The sequence below is a fragment of the Anolis carolinensis genome, chromosome 6 (genome assembly GCF_035594765.1).
Source record: "Anolis carolinensis isolate JA03-04 chromosome 6, rAnoCar3.1.pri, whole genome shotgun sequence".
NCBI classification, from domain to species: domain Eukaryota; kingdom Metazoa; phylum Chordata; class Lepidosauria; order Squamata; family Dactyloidae; genus Anolis; species Anolis carolinensis.
In genome coordinates, this window is record NC_085846.1 from 86091918 (window position 1) to 86110582 (window position 18665).

At 43.5% G+C, this 18665-nt stretch overlaps 1 protein-coding gene across 4 annotated transcripts in view; it reads right to left on the reverse strand.

Moving 5' to 3' along the window:
* hdac9 (histone deacetylase 9) overlaps positions 1-18665 on the reverse strand; it is a 511618-nt gene that overhangs the window by 96690 nt on the left and 396263 nt on the right. For all 4 annotated transcript variants that reach the window (XM_062957772.1, XM_062957771.1, XM_062957774.1 and 1 more), the window contains 2 exons: positions 5879-5998; positions 5430-5527 (listed from right to left, as the gene is read on the reverse strand). In XM_062957772.1, coding sequence (XP_062813842.1) covers positions 5430-5527; positions 5879-5998 — 218 coding nt within the window. The remainder of the gene's footprint in view (positions 1-5429; positions 5528-5878; positions 5999-18665) is intronic.

Sequence of the window (18665 nt, forward strand, 5' to 3'; positions counted from 1 at the left end):
CGCTAGCCTGGGGTTCACATCTGCTTAATACTTTATCATTATGTAGAAGATTAGTCTCATAGCGACATGGGTTTTATAGCCTAAAAATCACATAAACATTTAATCATTCCCATGATTATGTACTTAGCTTTAGGTGTCACTATAATACAGGGAAAGTAGTTTGAAATGATCATTCAAGTCAGGTTCCTCGTTTTTAAAAGGTTCAAAATAGTTGCCATATTACATACTTAACAACCACATAGTCTGATGTGAAAGGTAAAATGCTCCAAGAACAAAGACATAGAAAGGAAACAATCTATTTCTAGTGTTAAGATTAAAAGAATGAGTGGATATGGTCTGGTTGGTCACATTGACTGGAGATAATGATAGTTTTATGTCCTAGAGAAGGTGAGGACTCTTGCTTTTCTTCTCTCCAAAGATGCTCAAAATGCTTTTGGCCTAAGTAAACCATTCAGTTAAATAAAATAAACTATTTTCCAGTTTCTTCTTCCCTGAGGTCTGTTTTCAAACCAGAGAATTTGGTCCCTCAAAGTCCCTTTTGCTCTAACCTTTGTTTTCAAAACTAGTTCTTAACTAGTACCTGTGAGGTTAACTCAGAATGTATTCTTACCCCATCAGAACTAGATAACACCAGTCCAATGGTTTTACTTTTATTTTTCATATAACAGCATGGTTGAACTCAATGCCAAATGTGCTGGGATCAACCTAATATTTTTAATATTACACCATTACTCTCCAATTGAGGTTGACTGGGACCAAAGCATTTAAGAGGTGAGGGAAGCTGAGATCCAGCACAAAACCCATGAGACATCTAAACACCCTATTTTTTTCTTATTTTGTATTTCTTTTTCAGCACTGCAAAGATCTTGGCAAATGATTAATGAATGTATTAAGAGTAGGCACCATTTGAGGCTTACCAGATTTGACAGCCTACCTTTCAGTAATTGAACCTTTGACTAGGTGTTTGCCACAGTAGGCAAATAATATCTATAAAACCAAAACCCATTTTACAGAAACAGTGCAATACTGTGATTTTTATGCTATTTTGGTGTTTGATGTTAAGTTTCAATTTCAGGTGTGTTATGTCTGCATACGAAACCATCTCAATGCCGTGTGTATTCATGGGCCACCCAAGAGTGTTTAGGGGAGGGGGCAAATCCTGTTTTATAGGGTTTGTGGTATATTTGCAGTGCAGTGAAGGTATGCACAGTAGATATAACTTTTGAAATTATAACTTTTGACAGTGGTCAGAGTAGAAATTACTCAGGTTTGTTGTCCTTTGGAAAGGTTTTGAACTGTAGCCTTTACAAACTTAACCTGACCTTCCTACTCAGCCCCAAGAAGCTTGTCTAGTTTTGACTTCATCCAAGTACTTTCATCATAAGGGTAAATCAAAACCTGAGCTGTGTAGCTGCAATAGTTAAAAAAAAAACCAGAGTGTAGAAACATTCAGTTTTGGGGCTACAACTCCTCAAATCATCAGCATAACCAATAGTCTAAAATGTAACTTTCCAAGCTCTTTAGAAAGCTGACCACAAATGGCAAGGTGATATGACTATGTTAGTGTATGTACCATTAAGGTTACATTTTCTGACAAATTGTATAATACAGCAGAAAATTTCTGGAATCCCATCATAAGGGTTACGGTGGTTAATTATTTCCCCAGCCTGGTGCCTCTGAATAAATTACACTTTCAATTTTTTTAATCCAAAATTTTCACCTTGCTGTACTTAGAATGGGGGAGGGCACAGAGAGGGAGGAGGAAATCAATTTTTTTGGATCAAATGAAATGGATAGATTTCTCCATCTAGGCAGTAGATTTTTGAATACTTGTGGATATGTTGACTTCATGTTTGAAGTGAGGGTAGATTTTGGGGTAAAAATTGTGGATATTGATATAATCTGAGGGTAAGTCAAATTTCACTTCACAGAGAGTGGAAAGTGCCAGCACTGCCTCAGGGGTTCAGCCAGCTCTGGTTGCCTCAATTTCCCCACCCAGGTACAGTAGAGTCTCACTTATCCAATGTTCTGGATTATCCAACGCATTTTTGTAGTCAATGTTTTCAATGCATTGTGATATTTTGGTGCTAAATTCATAAATACAGTAATTACTACATAGCATTAATGTGTAATGAACTACTTTTTCTGTCAAATTTGTTGTATAACATGATGTTTTGGTGCTTAATTTGTAAAATCATAACCTATTTTGATGTTTAATAGGCTTTTTCTTAATCTCTCATTATCCAACATATCCAACGTTCTGCTGGCCCGTTTATGTTGGATAAGTGAGACTCTACTGTATTCCAAAACCCCAGAAGTGATGACATGGAAGAGAGTAAAAGGAGGTGGTGCTTCTTTGAGGTTCTCCTAGGAAGAACTAAGATCTCATTTTTCACCACTCTGCTCAAAGACTGAGATCCCCTCTTCCCTTTTTTTGATAAGTGGTAATGTAAAATACTTACATTGATCCACAGATAGGTTGAACCAGCTTTTGGTGATCATTTTTTTAAAAAAAACTAAAATGTCTAGGTTTATACATGAATGTATACAGTGCTTAGTTCTTGAAAATATGCCTTTGAATCTGTTCATATTTCCTACAACCAGGCCCGGCCCAACATGGGATGCCAACCACGCCCACGCGTTGGGCGCCATCTTCCCAGGGGCGCTATCGAGCCCCTGGGGGGCAGGCCATACCTGGCCCTGCCTCCAGGCCGCAGCCTGGAAGAACTCCCGCCACAGCCTGGCTGGGCCTGAGCGCATGCCGCGGAAGACGGGACTGGCCACGCCTCCCGTGGCATGCGCCCACTGCAGCGGGAGTCCTTCCAGGCCGCGTGGCCTGGACCGACTCCCACCGCAGCCTGGCTGGGAGGCGTGGCTGTGTGGCACGGGAGGCGGGGCCAGGTTTGGCCCCGCCTCCCACAGTGCAGGGTGGGGGCACAAAAATATTATTTGCATACCCCTGGAAATATCCTCCGGCCAGTCCTGCCTACAACCTTGCCTCCACCATATAAATTGAATTTGGATATATGAATCTTGATCATTTTTTAAATCAAAACAAATCTTTGTGTAATTTATTGAAGATCTTGCAATTTTCTAATACTTTGCAATACTTTCTAATGCATGTAATCTGGTGGGTAAACTCCAAATCTTCTGGCGTTAACTTCTCCTCATCCCCAGCTGAATAGCAAATGTGAAGTCCTAAACATCTGAAGTTCCATCAGATTGTGGAAATCAAGGTTACATTATGACATGAAATTGAGAAAATCAGAAGACTATGTAGATGTGAAAAGGATTTATTCTGTGGGTTGGCATTATTTCTATCAGCCATTCCTTTGAGAGAGAACAGACTAGTATGCAGACTAGAGATGGGCTTTCAGGATTTACCTTGTTCTGTTTCATGTCCCAGCTTTCGTTGAGGCCCTGATCCATTTTCGTCTGACCTTCCGAAATTGGGAGGTCAGAAATTGGTTTTGTTTTTGTTTTATTTCTGTTTTGTTTCATGCTTTTTGTTTGTTTTGGGGGGGGGGGGCAGCCAAGACCACAGCACCAGCCAACACCCTCAAATGCTTGGTAAGGAGCAAAGGGAGGGGGGAGGTGTAGGGTGCCTCAGCAACCCCCAAACTCCCCCCCCCCACTAGGCCTGTGCACATCATCCCAAAGCCTGCACCCATAGGCCTGGGAGCCCGGCCCTATGGGTGCAGGCTTTGGGCCATGCCTTGCTGGGCCTACAGTCAATTGCCGAATAAGGAGCAATCCTTACTCGGCACTTGACTGTAAGTCCTGCAAGGCCCAGATGCCTAGGCCCAAAGCCTGCATCCATAGTTCCGGAAGCTTTGGGCCTACACACCTGGGCCCTGAAGGGCCTACAGCTGATTGATCTGAAAAGCAGGCTTGAAGCCGATATTGGCTCCTGCCTGCTTTTCATTTCATATCCGTTTTTGTTTCGTTGGGGGTCTTTCTGTTTTGTGCCATCCAAATGGATGAAACGAAACAGAAACATGAATGAAACAAATGAGACAAATACCGCACACATCTCTACTGCAGACTATGTCAGGAAAAGCCAGGGACTAAAAGACAATTCCAATCAAAATAATGCCTTCTATAGACTGGCATCAGCAGCCCCTGAAATTCAACAGCATTTCTTTCCATACAGATGGAATTGATACTTGAAATATATCATCAAATGGCAGCAAATTAAAGGACACATTCAAACTACACAATCCCAAACATTTTCTCCCTATTCTTCCCAATATCTTATTGGGTTAAAATACTGGAATGTTTTGCAGCTCTGTCTGCTGCCACACCAGGCTCCACCTTCAATTTTTTGTAATGACATATGACAGAACAACTATGCCCAGTGATAGTTTTTCCAAAGGTTTCCTGGCACTTATGTGTTGAAACAAAATATTGAAGGCAGCTGAAGTAGCATTTCAACTACATCCATACATGTATTTTTAATTAATCATAACACACCCATTTTAAACACCTTACATGGAAGACAATACCATTGAAATTAGAGAAAATTACTTCCATATACGTTTGTTTAGGGTTTTGGGAGGAAAACCACTTACATAGAAGCAATATATGGAGAAATCACTGTGAAGCCCCCCCCCCCCCAATTATTTAGAGATCATAGTTCCAATATATTTTCTATATCCCTAAGTTGCATACTTAATTATATTCCTTGGAGTATAAAGGTCTTTTAATTGGTTTACAGGCTGAAAAAAACAGAAACAATCCAACAATCCAACCTCCTTCGTCATTGTTTCCAGCACTGATGAATACATTTTGGCTTATGCGTGGCCGACAATACTAACATTGACTCTTTATTAGTCAGAGTTAGTATTGTTGGAGACCAATACAAGTCTTCAAACAACCCACCCCTTTTTACAAACTTGAAGCCAATTCCACCATACCCTGTTTCCCCAAAAATAAGACATCACCAGAAAATAAGACCTAGTAAAGGTTTTGCTGAATTGCGAAATATAAGGCCTCCCCCGAAAGTAAGACCTAGCAAAGTTTCTGTTTGGAAGCATACCCAATGAACAGAACACCAAAGCATGCAGGATCGGTAAATGTACGTACCATAGATTGTTGTACATGGAAATAATGGTAGGAAAAAGACATTCTTGATAGGATTCACAGTTTGGTTATGTTGGTTTGTGATGACAACTACTGTATAGTATATAATAAGTGTCATTTTTTTCTTCAACGATAAATGTGAATTCCTCATGGAAAAATAAGACATCCCCTGAAAATAAGACCTAGCACATCTTTGGGAGCAAAAATTAATATAAGACACTGTCTTATTTTCGGGGAAACACTGTAGGTCATGTTTACAGCTTTTCAAGATTGCTAGAGTTCAAACTCTTTCAGTTATCAGCCGGTTACTTCTGTTTGGCACTTTTTAGAAGGAAAGGAGGACCAACCTGTATGCGGTGAGGTACTCTACATCTCCCATGGGGGGATCCAGGCCACCTGTCCAAGCAATATTTATATTATAACCTTCACCAGGGCCACTTCCAACCTGAAAAGAGGGAGGAAAGGAGGGGCAAGTGCCAGAGGGAGGATGAAGAGGAAAAGCAGGGAGGGAATCAAAATAAGAAAACATACAAAATGTTCCTTTTGAGAGAAAGAGGGGAGAAAAAAAAACATCAAACAGCCTGTCAAATCAGCGTAGCCCTGCTTGACAAGGACTGTTCTGGGTTATGCACTTGTTCTACCCACCCGCCCCCTCTTTAGGTCTCAGTGGGCTATTTGGTAATCTAGGGCAATTTAAAGCACCAGAGGAGGATGAGAAAATTAGGGGTAATCATGCAATGCAATTACCTGAAAAGATACAAATAAAAAAGTGGGGCTCTAAAGAAATAAACCTAACCTCATTTGGGGCTCCACTGCCAGGGAAGAAGTTGCCTTCATCATAGCGGTGGAGGGAGACGTACAGGATGTTGGGGTCAGCATAAAAAGCCTGCTGTGTACCGTTGCCATGGTGAACATCCTTAAGGGGAAAGAAAACAGATGACAAATGCAATCACGTCCAAGCCGGTGTGCCGAGAGACCCATTTTTTATTTTTTAAAACATTTTTGCTTTCTCTTCTTCTCTTCTCCTACTCCCTCTCTTTGTCTTTCCCTCCCTCCCTCCTCCTTCTTTCTTTCCTTCCTTTTCTCCCTCTACCCCTTCTCTTCCCTTCCCAGCCCACCCTTCCCCACCCCAAACTTCCTGAACTTTCAGGCAAATTACTCTTTAATACACTCATTTTTTAAACTGGCTTCTAAAAATCAGGAAACCACAGTGAGCATGCCCTTGAGAGTCCAGATGAGCAGTCACTGAGAAATCCCAGTCCTTTTGTACAATTAAATATTATACACCGGCTCTTTGTACTCCCTGTCTCAGTGATGGAATCTTGCATCCTGTTTTATGGAGGAATTTTATGACTTATTAACTGCCAACAGTTCATAACCCCTTAGGCTTAATTAACTAGTCTCATTGGCCTTAAAAAAAGATGAATGTTTAAAATACAAACTTGTTTTTTGCAGGAGGATCTATGGACTATGGAGCATTTTTGCCATTCTTAAAAGAACACTATAAACATTCGTGCATTCATTGATTTGCCAAATTCTACTATAGAGGTCAAAGGGTTTGCAACCAGCTGAGTAAATTGGCTTCCTTGAAATGTTCAGTTCAGTTAGCAGTCCCTCAGCAGCAAGATCCACATCAAAAGGTATCCCAGATGCAGAAAAGGCATCATACTTCATGTTCATAAAATCATGACGGCCGCAGCTGACGATGTAAGAATATGATCTCATTAGCTTTGAGCAGCCTGAGCCTCCAAAGGCCACGAGTGCCATTCATCCTGATGGATACATACTGGCAGAACGCTTTGATGAACCGCTGTGTCGCAAATCCTTTGACAAGAGTGGCTATGGTGCCAAAAAAGATCACCCCATGTCCATGATACTGTGCAGCCATGTACATGCTACTCATTAGCAGCCACATGTTTGATACACCATTGTCAAGCTGCAATGCTAAATGTGCCTCCTTAAGAAGCATGCCCATTTTCAAATGAAACCCATGACACAAAGCCATGAAAATGGGTTTTGAGATTACAAAATTTTCTGCACAGTTTATTGATCCAATGATCGACTAGTCAAGGCATTTATTGGACAGGGATAATTTAGACGTTGTCCATGCAATTAAAGTACAGCAATAGTCTCTACATAGGGCTGCCCTTGAAGATGACTCTGAAATTCCAGTTAGTACAAAGTGCAACAACAAGATTACTCAGTGGAATTCCATTCAGATATCACATCACACCAGTTTTGAATTGTACTGTCCACCAATATATTTTCATTCTGAATTCAAGATGCTGCAATAATATTTAAAGCCCTAAAAGGCTTGGGAGCATCGATGCTCTCGGGCAGGGGTTCTCAAAGTGTGCTCCATGGAGCCCTTGGGACTCTGCAAAGAATACTGAGAAGCTCCACCGTTTCCTCCTTTTCCTCCCTTCCCCCTCCAAGCTTTGCCTCCTCTTTTCTGCTCCTCCCTTTCCCCCACCTCCCTCACCCCCAAAAGCCTTTCTCTCCACCTTCCTTGCCTACAAAAGGACTTTTTCCCTACCCCCCTCACCCTCAAAAGCCTTTTTCCCTCTGCCCCCTTGCCTCCAAAAGCCTTTTCACCCACCTCCTTCACCATCCAGATCCTTTCCCCCTTGCCTTCCTTGCTTCCAAAACCCTATTTTCCTCCCACTGCTCATGGGGTGCTTATTGTTACAAAGGCTGGATGGCCATCTATTGGTGGTGCCTTGATTGTGCATTTCCTGGATCGCAGAAGGGTGTTGGATGGATGGCCCCTGGGGTCTTCCATTGAAATACCGTTAAGTTTATGTTGGTTAAAATTGTTCTTCATTTTAAATATTGGATTGTTCTCTCTTTCCTTTTTTGCACTAAAAACGAGATATGTGCAATGTGCATAGGAAAATTCTCTTTTTTCCCATTCATTCACACAAACACACTCCATCCATCTGTCACTGGTCCAGCCTGTCCGTCAAATTTTAGTAATAATAATAATAATAATAATAATAATAATAATAATAATAATACTTTATTCTTACATCCCGCCCCATCTCCCCAAGGGGACTCGGGGCAACTTACAAAGGGACCATGCCCAAACAATATAAAAATACAACAGTAAAAATAAATCCAAACACAGCAATAAATACATCGAGAAAAAGCACATTTCATTTAAAACACAATGTGTCAAAAAGTTTGCCCTCACTGATACATATAATATAATATAATATAATATAATATAATATAATATAATATAATATAATATAAACATTTCTTGGGGCTCCACAATAAAATTTTGCTTCAAAAAGGGCTCAGTGGCTGAAAAAGTTTGAGAATCCCCGCTCTAGGGAATACCCTCTGATTGAGATATATATATATATATATATATATATATATATATATATATACACACCCAAAAATTGAGATCTGCTGGAAGGATGCTCTTCATGTCTCATCAGTAAGTGGGAGGACATGGGAAAAAGTCTTCTCTGCAGTAGCATCTCAGTTGTGAAATTCCCTCTCCTTGGAGGCCCAACTAGCACCAACACTGGAATCATTTCAGTAAAAAGTCAAAATTTGACTTTTATTAAAGCATTCAGGCCGAACTGATTTTGGTTTATGCCTATATTATCAATATTGCTTTAACAGGTTTCAATTTGTCTGTATTAACTGAGATACTATTTTTTATATTTGTAATCTCTTTATGTTATGATTGAGCCTCGTGGCTCTGTTTCTGACAGGCGTGGGCGTAAGACTCCTCGAGAGTCGGATACTCTCGAGGAGCGAGAGAGAAAGAGACTGCGAGACATATTTGCAGCACCATCTGACGAAGAATCTTTCGAGGGGTTCACAGAGAGAATGGAGGAAGGGCTGGTTAGCTCAGAGGAGGATGAGATGGATTGGACTCGGGTAAGGGAGGAATTGGGGGCCACTGGCCATGATGGGGCAGAAGATGAATGGGGACCTTCAGGATTAGACCCATGGCTTAGCTGGAGGGATGGGACGGGATCCACAGCTGGAGATGCTGTTGGGCGTAGTCAGAGGTGTTCCAGCTCTGACGAGGAAAGTGATGAGGAAACGCCCGGGTTAAGGAGGACAGCTGACAGTGATGAAGATTTGTAACTGGCATAAAATGGGGCTTGGGAGCAATTGCAAATTGCGTCGGGCAAGGTAATCTGGGCAAACGCTTGGGATTCGTGTGTGTGTGTGGGACGCTTCCCTGAAGACTTGTGTACTTTCCTGTGCTGAGACGTAAGTTGATTGGAATCCAGGGTCAGACGGCGGGAGGGATTGTGTGGGCATTTGTTTGTGCAAACCTGTGCTTACTCTTATTAGCTTGACCTTCCGTCGTCTTCTTGACGGACGCCATCTCCTGCTTTGAGAACTCGGACTGAACTGACCACGGCTTGTCTTCCCCCCTTCTTGGACTTGGAAAAACTACAAACGTCTGCTTCTGGCTGTGATCTACGGAACGGAACTGGTCTACTCTACTGCTAAAATCCCTGGCTGAATTGTTCGTGTTGGAATCCTGTCTGCTGTGTGTGTGTGTGGGAGCGACGCAAGTTACTCTAAACACAGTGTTGGCAGCAGAGAGGAATCTGCTGCCAATTAGTTGCATTCTTTATCTTTTGTTCCTTGGCTTTCGTTTTGTTTATACCCAGGCTGAAGAAAGCAGTTTGTTTTTACCCGGATTAAACTCCGGTTTAATCCGGTTTATCTTTTGAACATTACTTTTGCCCCTTTTTGCTCCTAAAGGCAAAAATTGCCTGGCCCTTGTGTTTTACGGGCATTTTTGAGTTCTGTAATCTAATAAACTCTGTTACTTTGAATCTTGTGGCGTTCTGTCCTTGACAGATTGCCCGACGCCCATAAAAGGTTTATTGCAGCAATAAACCCGTCAGGAAGACGATGGATGAGTTAAGGGTCAAATTAGACCAATTGCAAACGGCTTTTACCGTTAGCCAAACCGCTCATGCCGTGAAAGGACATGTTTTGACTCCTGAACGCTTTGACGGAACCAGGTGCAAGTTGCCAACCTTTTTGGCACAAGTGGAGCTTTATTTTTCTCAGCTCAGTGCTCATGCTTATCCTACAGACACTAGCAAAGTGGCCTTTATTTTGAGTTTGTTGACCGGTCCCGCAGGACAATGGGCCACTAATTTAATTTTGGGAAATGACCCAGTCAAGGACAATTTGAATAATTTCAAAAAGTTGTTAACTGATACTTTTGGGGATCCTCTCCGCACGGAGAACGCTGGGTGGGCTCTGTATCGGTTGAAACAGGGAAAGGGGACTGTTTTGGATTACTTAAATAAGTTTAACCTGTATCGCCACCAGCTGGATTGGGGGGAAAATGCATTCATGCTTTTATTTACTGCCGGGTTAAGTGATATGCTCCAGGATGAATTAGCACGCTTGGAGCCGGCTGAAAGCTGGGACGCCTTAGTAGCTAAGGTGCTGCGTTTAGACGCAAGGTTCGAGGCTCGTAAACATTCAAAAGCAATGTGTGCGCCACCCATGCATGTAACCAGGGCACCTGTGGTGATGGGGGAAGAGCCCATGGAGCTTGGGGTCTTTAAAAAGCTGTCTACAGAGGAAAAGAACCGTAGGAGGCAGCTGGGCTTGTGTTTGTACTGTGGGAGTGCTGGGCATTTTGCCAAAAGTTGTAATGTGAAACCTTCCCAGCTTTCGGGAAAAGGCCAGCCCTAGTGCGACGTGAGTCCAACGCACTAGGGCTCCTCAAGCAGTCAACTGAGGGGAGGAAGCATGTTTTCGTACCCATTACATTATCTGTTGGGGGAAGGGAACTTGTTTCTACTCTGGCACTGCTGGACTCAGGGGCCACGGTCTCTTATGTAGATATTGAGTTTGCTAAGAAGCATGGCATTCCTAAGGTGCGCAAGGCATGCGACGTGTGGGTGGAAGGAGCAGATGGGAGACTGCTGGAGACTGGGGTGGTTAACCAGGAAACCTCAGCAGTAACGTGGGAGGTGCAGGGAGTAACGGGAACGTTTGTGTGGGACATTACGAGCTTGCCTAGATATGATGTGATCCTGGGGATGGATTGGCTAGCTGTAGTAAACCCACAAGTAGATTGGGCAACACGTAAAGTGATTTTAAAGAGGCAGGACTGTTGCACTCTAAATGTTACTCATTCTGATATGGAGGGAGTGCCTGCTGAGTATGGGGAGTTCTCTGATGTATTTTGTAAAAAAGAAGCGGACAAATTACCACCGCACAGGCCATATGATTGCGCCATCAAGTTGGCAGAAGGTGCAAAACTGCCAGCAGGGAGGCTGTATGCCTTGACTGTACCGGAAAGGCAAGCTTTGCGGGAGTTTCTAGATGAAAATTTAGCCAAGGGGTTTATTCGCCCATCTAGTTCTCCAACTGCGGCACCAGTATTCTTTGTAGCCAAAAAGACTGGGGAACTTAGGCTGGTCTGCGACTATCGGATCCTAAACAAATACACCATTCGGGATAGGTACCCGCTCCCTTTAATCTCGGAACTGTTATCAAGGGTGCAAGGGGCTAAGGTCTTTACCAAGCTTGACCTGCGGGGGGCCTATAACTTAATCCGTATACGGGAAGGGGATGAATGGAAGACGGCATTTAACACGTGTTTCGGATGCCACGAGTTCCGAGTCATGCCTTTTGGGCTTTGTAATGCTCCTGCGGTCTTCCAGAGGTTCATGAACGATGTGTTCAGGGACCTAATTGACCAATTTTTAGTGATTTATTTGGATGATATCTTGATTTTTTCTAAGGACGAGAAAGAACATCGTCAACATGTCAAGCAGGTTCTGCACCGACTGCGGGCTAATGGGCTTTTCGCCAAGGCTTCCAAGTGCGTCTTTCATGTGCCTGAAGTGGAGTTCCTAGGTCATGTAGTGTCAGGTAGGGAACTTAAAATGGACCCACATAAGGTTGACGCCGTCAACTCATGGCAGGAGCTGAGGACTAAGAAGGATGTACAAAGGTTCTTAGGTTTCGCTAATTATTACCGGGAGTTTATTCCGAATTTTGCAAAGCTCACGGTACCTTTGACGCAGCTTCTGCGCAAGAAACAGCCATTTGTGTGGGGGCGGGAAGCTCACGAGGCGTTTCTACAACTTAAGTCTAGTTTTCAATCGGACAACATACTAACCCATCCTGATGTTGACAAACCGTTCGTGGTAGAAGCGGACGCTTCTAGCTACGCGTTGGGGGCTGTATTGTCTCAGAAGGATTCCTCAGGGACCTTGCGTCCCTGTGGATTTTACTCGCGGCAACTAACACCCTTCGAGCAGAACTATACCATATGGGAGAAGGAGTTGTTGGCGATTAAGGTGGCGTTTGAGGTGTGGCGGCACTGGCTTGAAGGGGCACGGCACCAGATCGTGGTCAGGTCTGATCATAAGAACTTAGAGCACTTGCAAACAGCAAAGAAGTTAAACCAGCGTCAAATCCGCTGGGCTTTGTTTTTCTCCAGGTTTAACTTCAAGGTGCAGTTCGTGGAGGGGAAGGCAAACTTGCGGGCCGATGCTTTATCCCGCAAGCCAGAATTTAAGACCAATGAGCAGGTAGTATGTCAGACCATCTTGCCTACTGCCTCGCTGTGTGTTGTAGATAATGAGCTCGGGTTACATGATCAGATCCTTGAGGCTCAGAAAGATGATGTGTGGACACAGGAGCAACTGATGCTGCTCTCAGCAGGTAACCGTACCATACTGCCGCATCTCCAAGATCAAGACGGGGTATTGGTGCGTAGGGGGCAGGTTTACGTACCAGTGGGGGCCCTCAGGTTGGAGGTGATTAGAGCCCACCATGACGAACCCATGGCTGGACACTTTGGCAGGTTCAAGACCGTACAGCTTATCACCAGGAGCTACTGGTGGCCAAAGATGCGGCAAGACATTCTGCGCTTTTGTGACAGCTGCGCCGTTTGCCAGCAGAGTAAGACGCCTGTTGGGCGCCCTAGAGGGTTGTTGTCGTCTTTACCTGTTCCGGAGAGGCCATGGCAAATCATTTCCATGGATTTCATTTCAGATTTGCCTAAGTCTGGGGGTTATACTTGTATTTGGGTGGTGGTGGATTTATTTAGTAAACTGGCTCATTTTATTCCTTGTTCAACCATTCCGGCGGCCCCTACGTTGGCCTTACTATTTACAAAGCACATCTATCGCTTGCACGGAGCACCCGAGGTGATTATTTCCGATAGGGCTCCGCAATTTGTGTCACGCTTTTGGAAACACTTCCATGCGTGCTTGGGGACTAAGTTAAACGTGTCGTCCGCCTTCCATCCGCAAACGGATGGACAGTCGGAACGGGTTAATGGGCTCTTAGAGCAGTATTTGCGTTGTTTTTGTTTAGATCAACCCACGGCTTGGGTGAAGTGGTTACCGGTGGCGGAATTTGCTTACAACAATGCGGTGCACACGTCTAGTCAGCATACGCCGTTTGAGCTTACTTATGGCTTTCACCCACGGGGAGGTGTGGCGCCGTCGACCAATGTGGTCTCTTCGGACCCTGTGTACCGCTCTACGGAAATGGCTGCATTGCATGATGTTGCCCGTCGCTTACTGTTGGAAGCTAAGGCAACGCAGAAGACTCAGGCCGATCGCCGCAGGCAGGCAGGGGAGGAGTTGGAAGAAGGGGATTTGGTGTGGTTATCTTCCAAACATATTAAACAGGCTGGGGGAAAGTTTGCGCCTCGGTATTTGGGTCCCTTTCCTATCGTTAAAAAGATTTCTTCTGTTGCGTTTCGTTTGCGTTTACCGTCTAGTTTAAAAGTCCATCCAGTCTTTCATCGTTCGCTGTTGAAACTTGATACCTCTAGTCGTCGTGGTGCTATAGCGGAGGGTATCACTGCCACTTCTCCGCCATCGGGGGAGGAGGCCTTTGTGAGAGGGGATAGTGTTATGATTGAGCCTCGTGGCTCTGTTTCTGACAGGCGTGGGCGTAAGACTCCTCGAGAGTCGGATACTCTCGAGGAGCGAGAGAGAAAGAGACTGCGAGACATATTTGCAGCACCATCTGACGAAGAATCTTTCGAGGGGTTCACAGAGAGAATGGAGGAAGGGCTGGTTAGCTCAGAGGAGGATGAGATGGATTGGACTCGGGTAAGGGAGGAATTGGGGGCCACTGGCCATGATGGGGCAGAAGATGAATGGGGACCTTCAGGATTAGACCCATGGCTTAGCTGGAGGGATGGGACGGGATCCACAGCTGGAGATGCTGTTGGGCGTAGTCAGAGGTGTTCCAGCTCTGACGAGGAAAGTGATGAGGAAACGCCCGGGTTAAGGAGGACAGCTGACAGTGATGAAGATTTGTAACTGGCATAAAATGGGGCTTGGGAGCAATTGCAAATTGCGTCGGGCAAGGTAATCTGGGCAAACGCTTGGGATTCGTGTGTGTGTGTGGGACGCTTCCCTGAAGACTTGTGTACTTTCCTGTGCTGAGACGTAAGTTGATTGGAATCCAGGGTCAGACGGCGGGAGGGATTGTGTGGGCATTTGTTTGTGCAAACCTGTGCTTACTCTTATTAGCTTGACCTTCCGTCGTCTTCTTGACGGACGCCATCTCCTGCTTTGAGAACTCGGACTGAACTGACCACGGCTTGTCTTCCCCCCTTCTTGGACTTGGAAAAACTACAAACGTCTGCTTCTGGCTGTGATCTACGGAACGGAACTGGTCTACTCTACTGCTAAAATCCCTGGCTGAATTGTTCGTGTTGGAATCCTGTCTGCTGTGTGTGTGTGTGGGAGCGACGCAAGTTACTCTAAACACAGTGTTGGCAGCAGAGAGGAATCTGCTGCCAATTAGTTGCATTCTTTATCTTTTGTTCCTTGGCTTTCGTTTTGTTTATACCCAGGCTGAAGAAAGCAGTTTGTTTTTACCCGGATTAAACTCCGGTTTAATCCGGTTTATCTTTTGAACATTACTTTTGCCCCTTTTTGCTCCTAAAGGCAAAAATTGCCTGGCCCTTGTGTTTTACGGGCATTTTTGAGTTCTGTAATCTAATAAACTCTGTTACTTTGAATCTTGTGGCGTTCTGTCCTTGACACTTTACACCATTGTAGTTCTTTATTTGCTTTAAATAGATATTGTAAGCTGCCCTGAGATTTTCATATACAGGGTGTATATATATATATATATATATATATATATATATATATATAATATGAGACTAATCATATCACTATTGTGATGGATGCCTCATAAGTAAGGAGCGGGAACATGTGTCTTTCTAGGTGTTGGGTGGCAGCTCCAATGGACTAGCAGATTGGGTACATGACTATGTTTGATGGCAGTCACAGTGTGAGAACAACTAAAAGGTGATAGGTTACTGCTCTCTGTTTCTCTTGTAGGGCCAGCCCTATGGTTGAAGAGGCCCTGGCCCTTTGGATTTCACCAGTGACATTTTGATACCCTAGACATAAATGTAGCAAATGGTGCCATAGTGGAATGCTCTCTAGTTTTTGGACTTTTTGTTAGTGAATGAAGATCAGAGTGAATGCATCTTATGAGTGGAGACTAAAATATTTCCATGAAACGAGTAGATCACACATGAAAAATTATGAAGCTTCCATGATTATGTTTTAGTTTTTAAACCAAACACTAAAGCACTATGCAAGGTTCTGAACCTATTCCATATAGAGGATAAAATACTGCCTTTAGGATAATTTCTTTTAAGATAAAGCTAAGGTTCACTGCCTTTTTGACATTAATACCAACTGCAGTCACCAGTCAGAAATGTGTGCCTTGTATTTATTTTGTACTGTGAGATAACAAACAGGATGTAAAACTGATTTGGAATCCTTCTAATGCCTCAAAGAATTGTAAATGTTTCTAGTAAAACCTTTATCATTACAGCAGTCTGTAGCTTTATACTTGTGAGAAAAATTAATAACCATGAAGATTACTCCCTACTGCTAACAGCATAGAGACCAGTGGAACTTTTGTTCAATACTAGCAATGATATAGGGAGCCAACTGCAGGCCCCTCTAGCTGATAAACAGCAGGGTTATGAAGACAACTTCTTTAAAGTTTGAATTAAAATCCTGACCTACCAATTTGGGAGCCACTGGCTTTCACTGGTGACTACCATGGTGTAACACCATTTAAGGGATTACATTAGAGGGAGTCAAGAAGGTTAGGGGTTGAGGGCAGTTTTTACGTGGGGTGGAAAGGGGAGGAATAGAGAGATGGAAAAAGCATGAAAAATGCCATGGGGCAACAGGAAGTTTGAAAGGACAAGATCTAACTGTCTTTTAAATTTCACATCTTATTAAATGTTTTTACTGATGCACTAGCAGAAGAGGAAAAATGAACTCCAAATTTCTAACATTGGAACAAGCATGACATTGCAAATCATTCACACTTAGAAATGATGTTCATATGCCTTTGCTAAATTTGCTTTTCTTTGAATGTCTAAAGTGTATTTTTAAATGCTCAACTGGAACTTAAAATTACTGCATACTGAGAATGTGGGAACTAAAGGAGAATTTCATGGGGGTGACAGGATTCTTATGGAGTGGGAGTTAAATGCCCATAATCTTGCCCCAATTCACTCCTGGAATTACTGGCAAGGGGAGAAGGGAGATTTGAGCTCTGAACATTACAGGGAACTGAGGGCAGTTTTCACGATCCTTCCTTCCACCCACATTACAGTCTAACCAAGAAAGTCATAGTGACAATGAAAATAGACTCTGCAGCCTGAACATCCTGCTTTTTAATGCCAGGTCATTTGCATGGAAAACATTAGTCATCCGGGATTTGATTCTTCATCTGGCTTGTATAATGTGAAATTGGTGGAGAGAGAAACTTGGGAGACTTTTTCACTCAGCTCTGCCTACCTGGTTATTTTGCAATACGCCAGACTATGCTTTGGTAAGGAGGGAGAAATGACAGCGTGCCTAACAATTTGGTTTCATTAGATCAGTGGCTCTCAACCTGTGGGAACCAAGGGATTTTGGCTTCAACTTCCAGAAATCTCAGTCAGTTTACCAGCTGTTAGGATTTTTGGGAGCTGAAGGCCAAAACATCTGGGGACCCACAAGTTGAGAACCACTGCACTAGATGGTCAATCAGTGCTGGATTTATCATTGTGCTTAGGTGTGCTTAAGGACAAGGCCCAGTTGGCCAAGGGGCCTTACTTTCCTATCCTTCAATTTTTGTATAATGGATTTTGCTTATGTGGTGCAATTCTAAATTTGAAGATGTTCTGTTTTGCAGTAATTCCAGACATAATGATAGAGTTGATAGTCTATGGGAATGTGCCACAAAGCAGGCAGTGTAGGCCTTCCGGACCTACTTCCTTCAGGGCCCAAGTAAGGGGCCTCATAACTTAAGTAGCACAAAGCCTCGTTTTTCTTAAATCTGGCACTGTGGACAATCCAGCACCTTGCCAATTTTGAATGCCTCCGAGTGCAGTTAAGGCCAATGCAACCAATGCTTTGCCTTTTTCCTTCAAGGGGTCATGCTACTCACTGTGCCCAGCACTGTGAATGTTGTCAATGACACCCAGCTTTTGTACTGAAGCAGAAGAAAGAAGAGGACACAGCATGGTAGTCATACCCACTTCCACTACAGCAGAAAGAGAAGGCCTCGAATGTACTAGCCTTGTGTTTCCTCTCTACAGAGCTGGCTTACTAGTCAGCTGGCTTCTGTCAGCAGGAATAGTGAAATTGTATCTCTTCCTCCTCCTGTCAGAGGGACACTTCCTTTTACTTTGGGGTAGCGGAAGTAGCCCATATGCCACACTGACCCTTTAGTAGGCAGTAGGATGGGATTCTACGTGATGCGGCAGCACTTTGCTTCCATCTCAAGTAATAAGATTCACCACTTGGGGCAAAATGTAGGGATTCTATTGGTGCGTCATCACCAACTCACTAACTATCTTCTATCCTGAGCAATCAAGCTATGTGAGGTTTGGCAGTGGATTACCCCAACTTTGTTTTCTGGTGGATTTCAATGTTCATTCTGTAGTCCCTCAATCAAGAGAAACTCAGGGTTTAATGTCAGTCATGATAACCTTGGTCTTCTCCCAGTTTTCCTCTGACTTCACAGCAGGAAGATACTCTCTCAATTCAGGATTTTCTACAGATGGAATTGGTGCTCCAATGTGGATGACCTACATGTGACTGTTACAATGGCTGGATCACTTTGTTGTTAATTTAGACTGTTTCCTCTTAACATGGAAACTCCATTATTTTCACTGGGTTTTCTTAGGCAACAAAAACTCAGTGAATGACTTTGGCCTCTAATGCTTGGCATTCCTTGGCTGTCCAACATGTAAGTACTAACCAGCCTGATCCTGCTAACCTTTCAAGATCAGATGTTGCATTCAGGATATTGTCTGCTGGCATAAACATCTGCAGAGGTGGGGCAGCTCACTCTATTCATCGAGGACCTCTGATCCTGTCTCACATATTCAGATTGCTGGATAGGCAGTTTTAGATTGGATGGGTTTGATGTCAGCCTAATTTTAGTTGGCTACTTTGGATCCAAACCTATACAATATATCCATGGGGAATACATTCCAAGACTTACCTATCTCATGCATACCTGAAACTGTGGATAACAGACTACCCTATTTTTTTTTATTATACTTG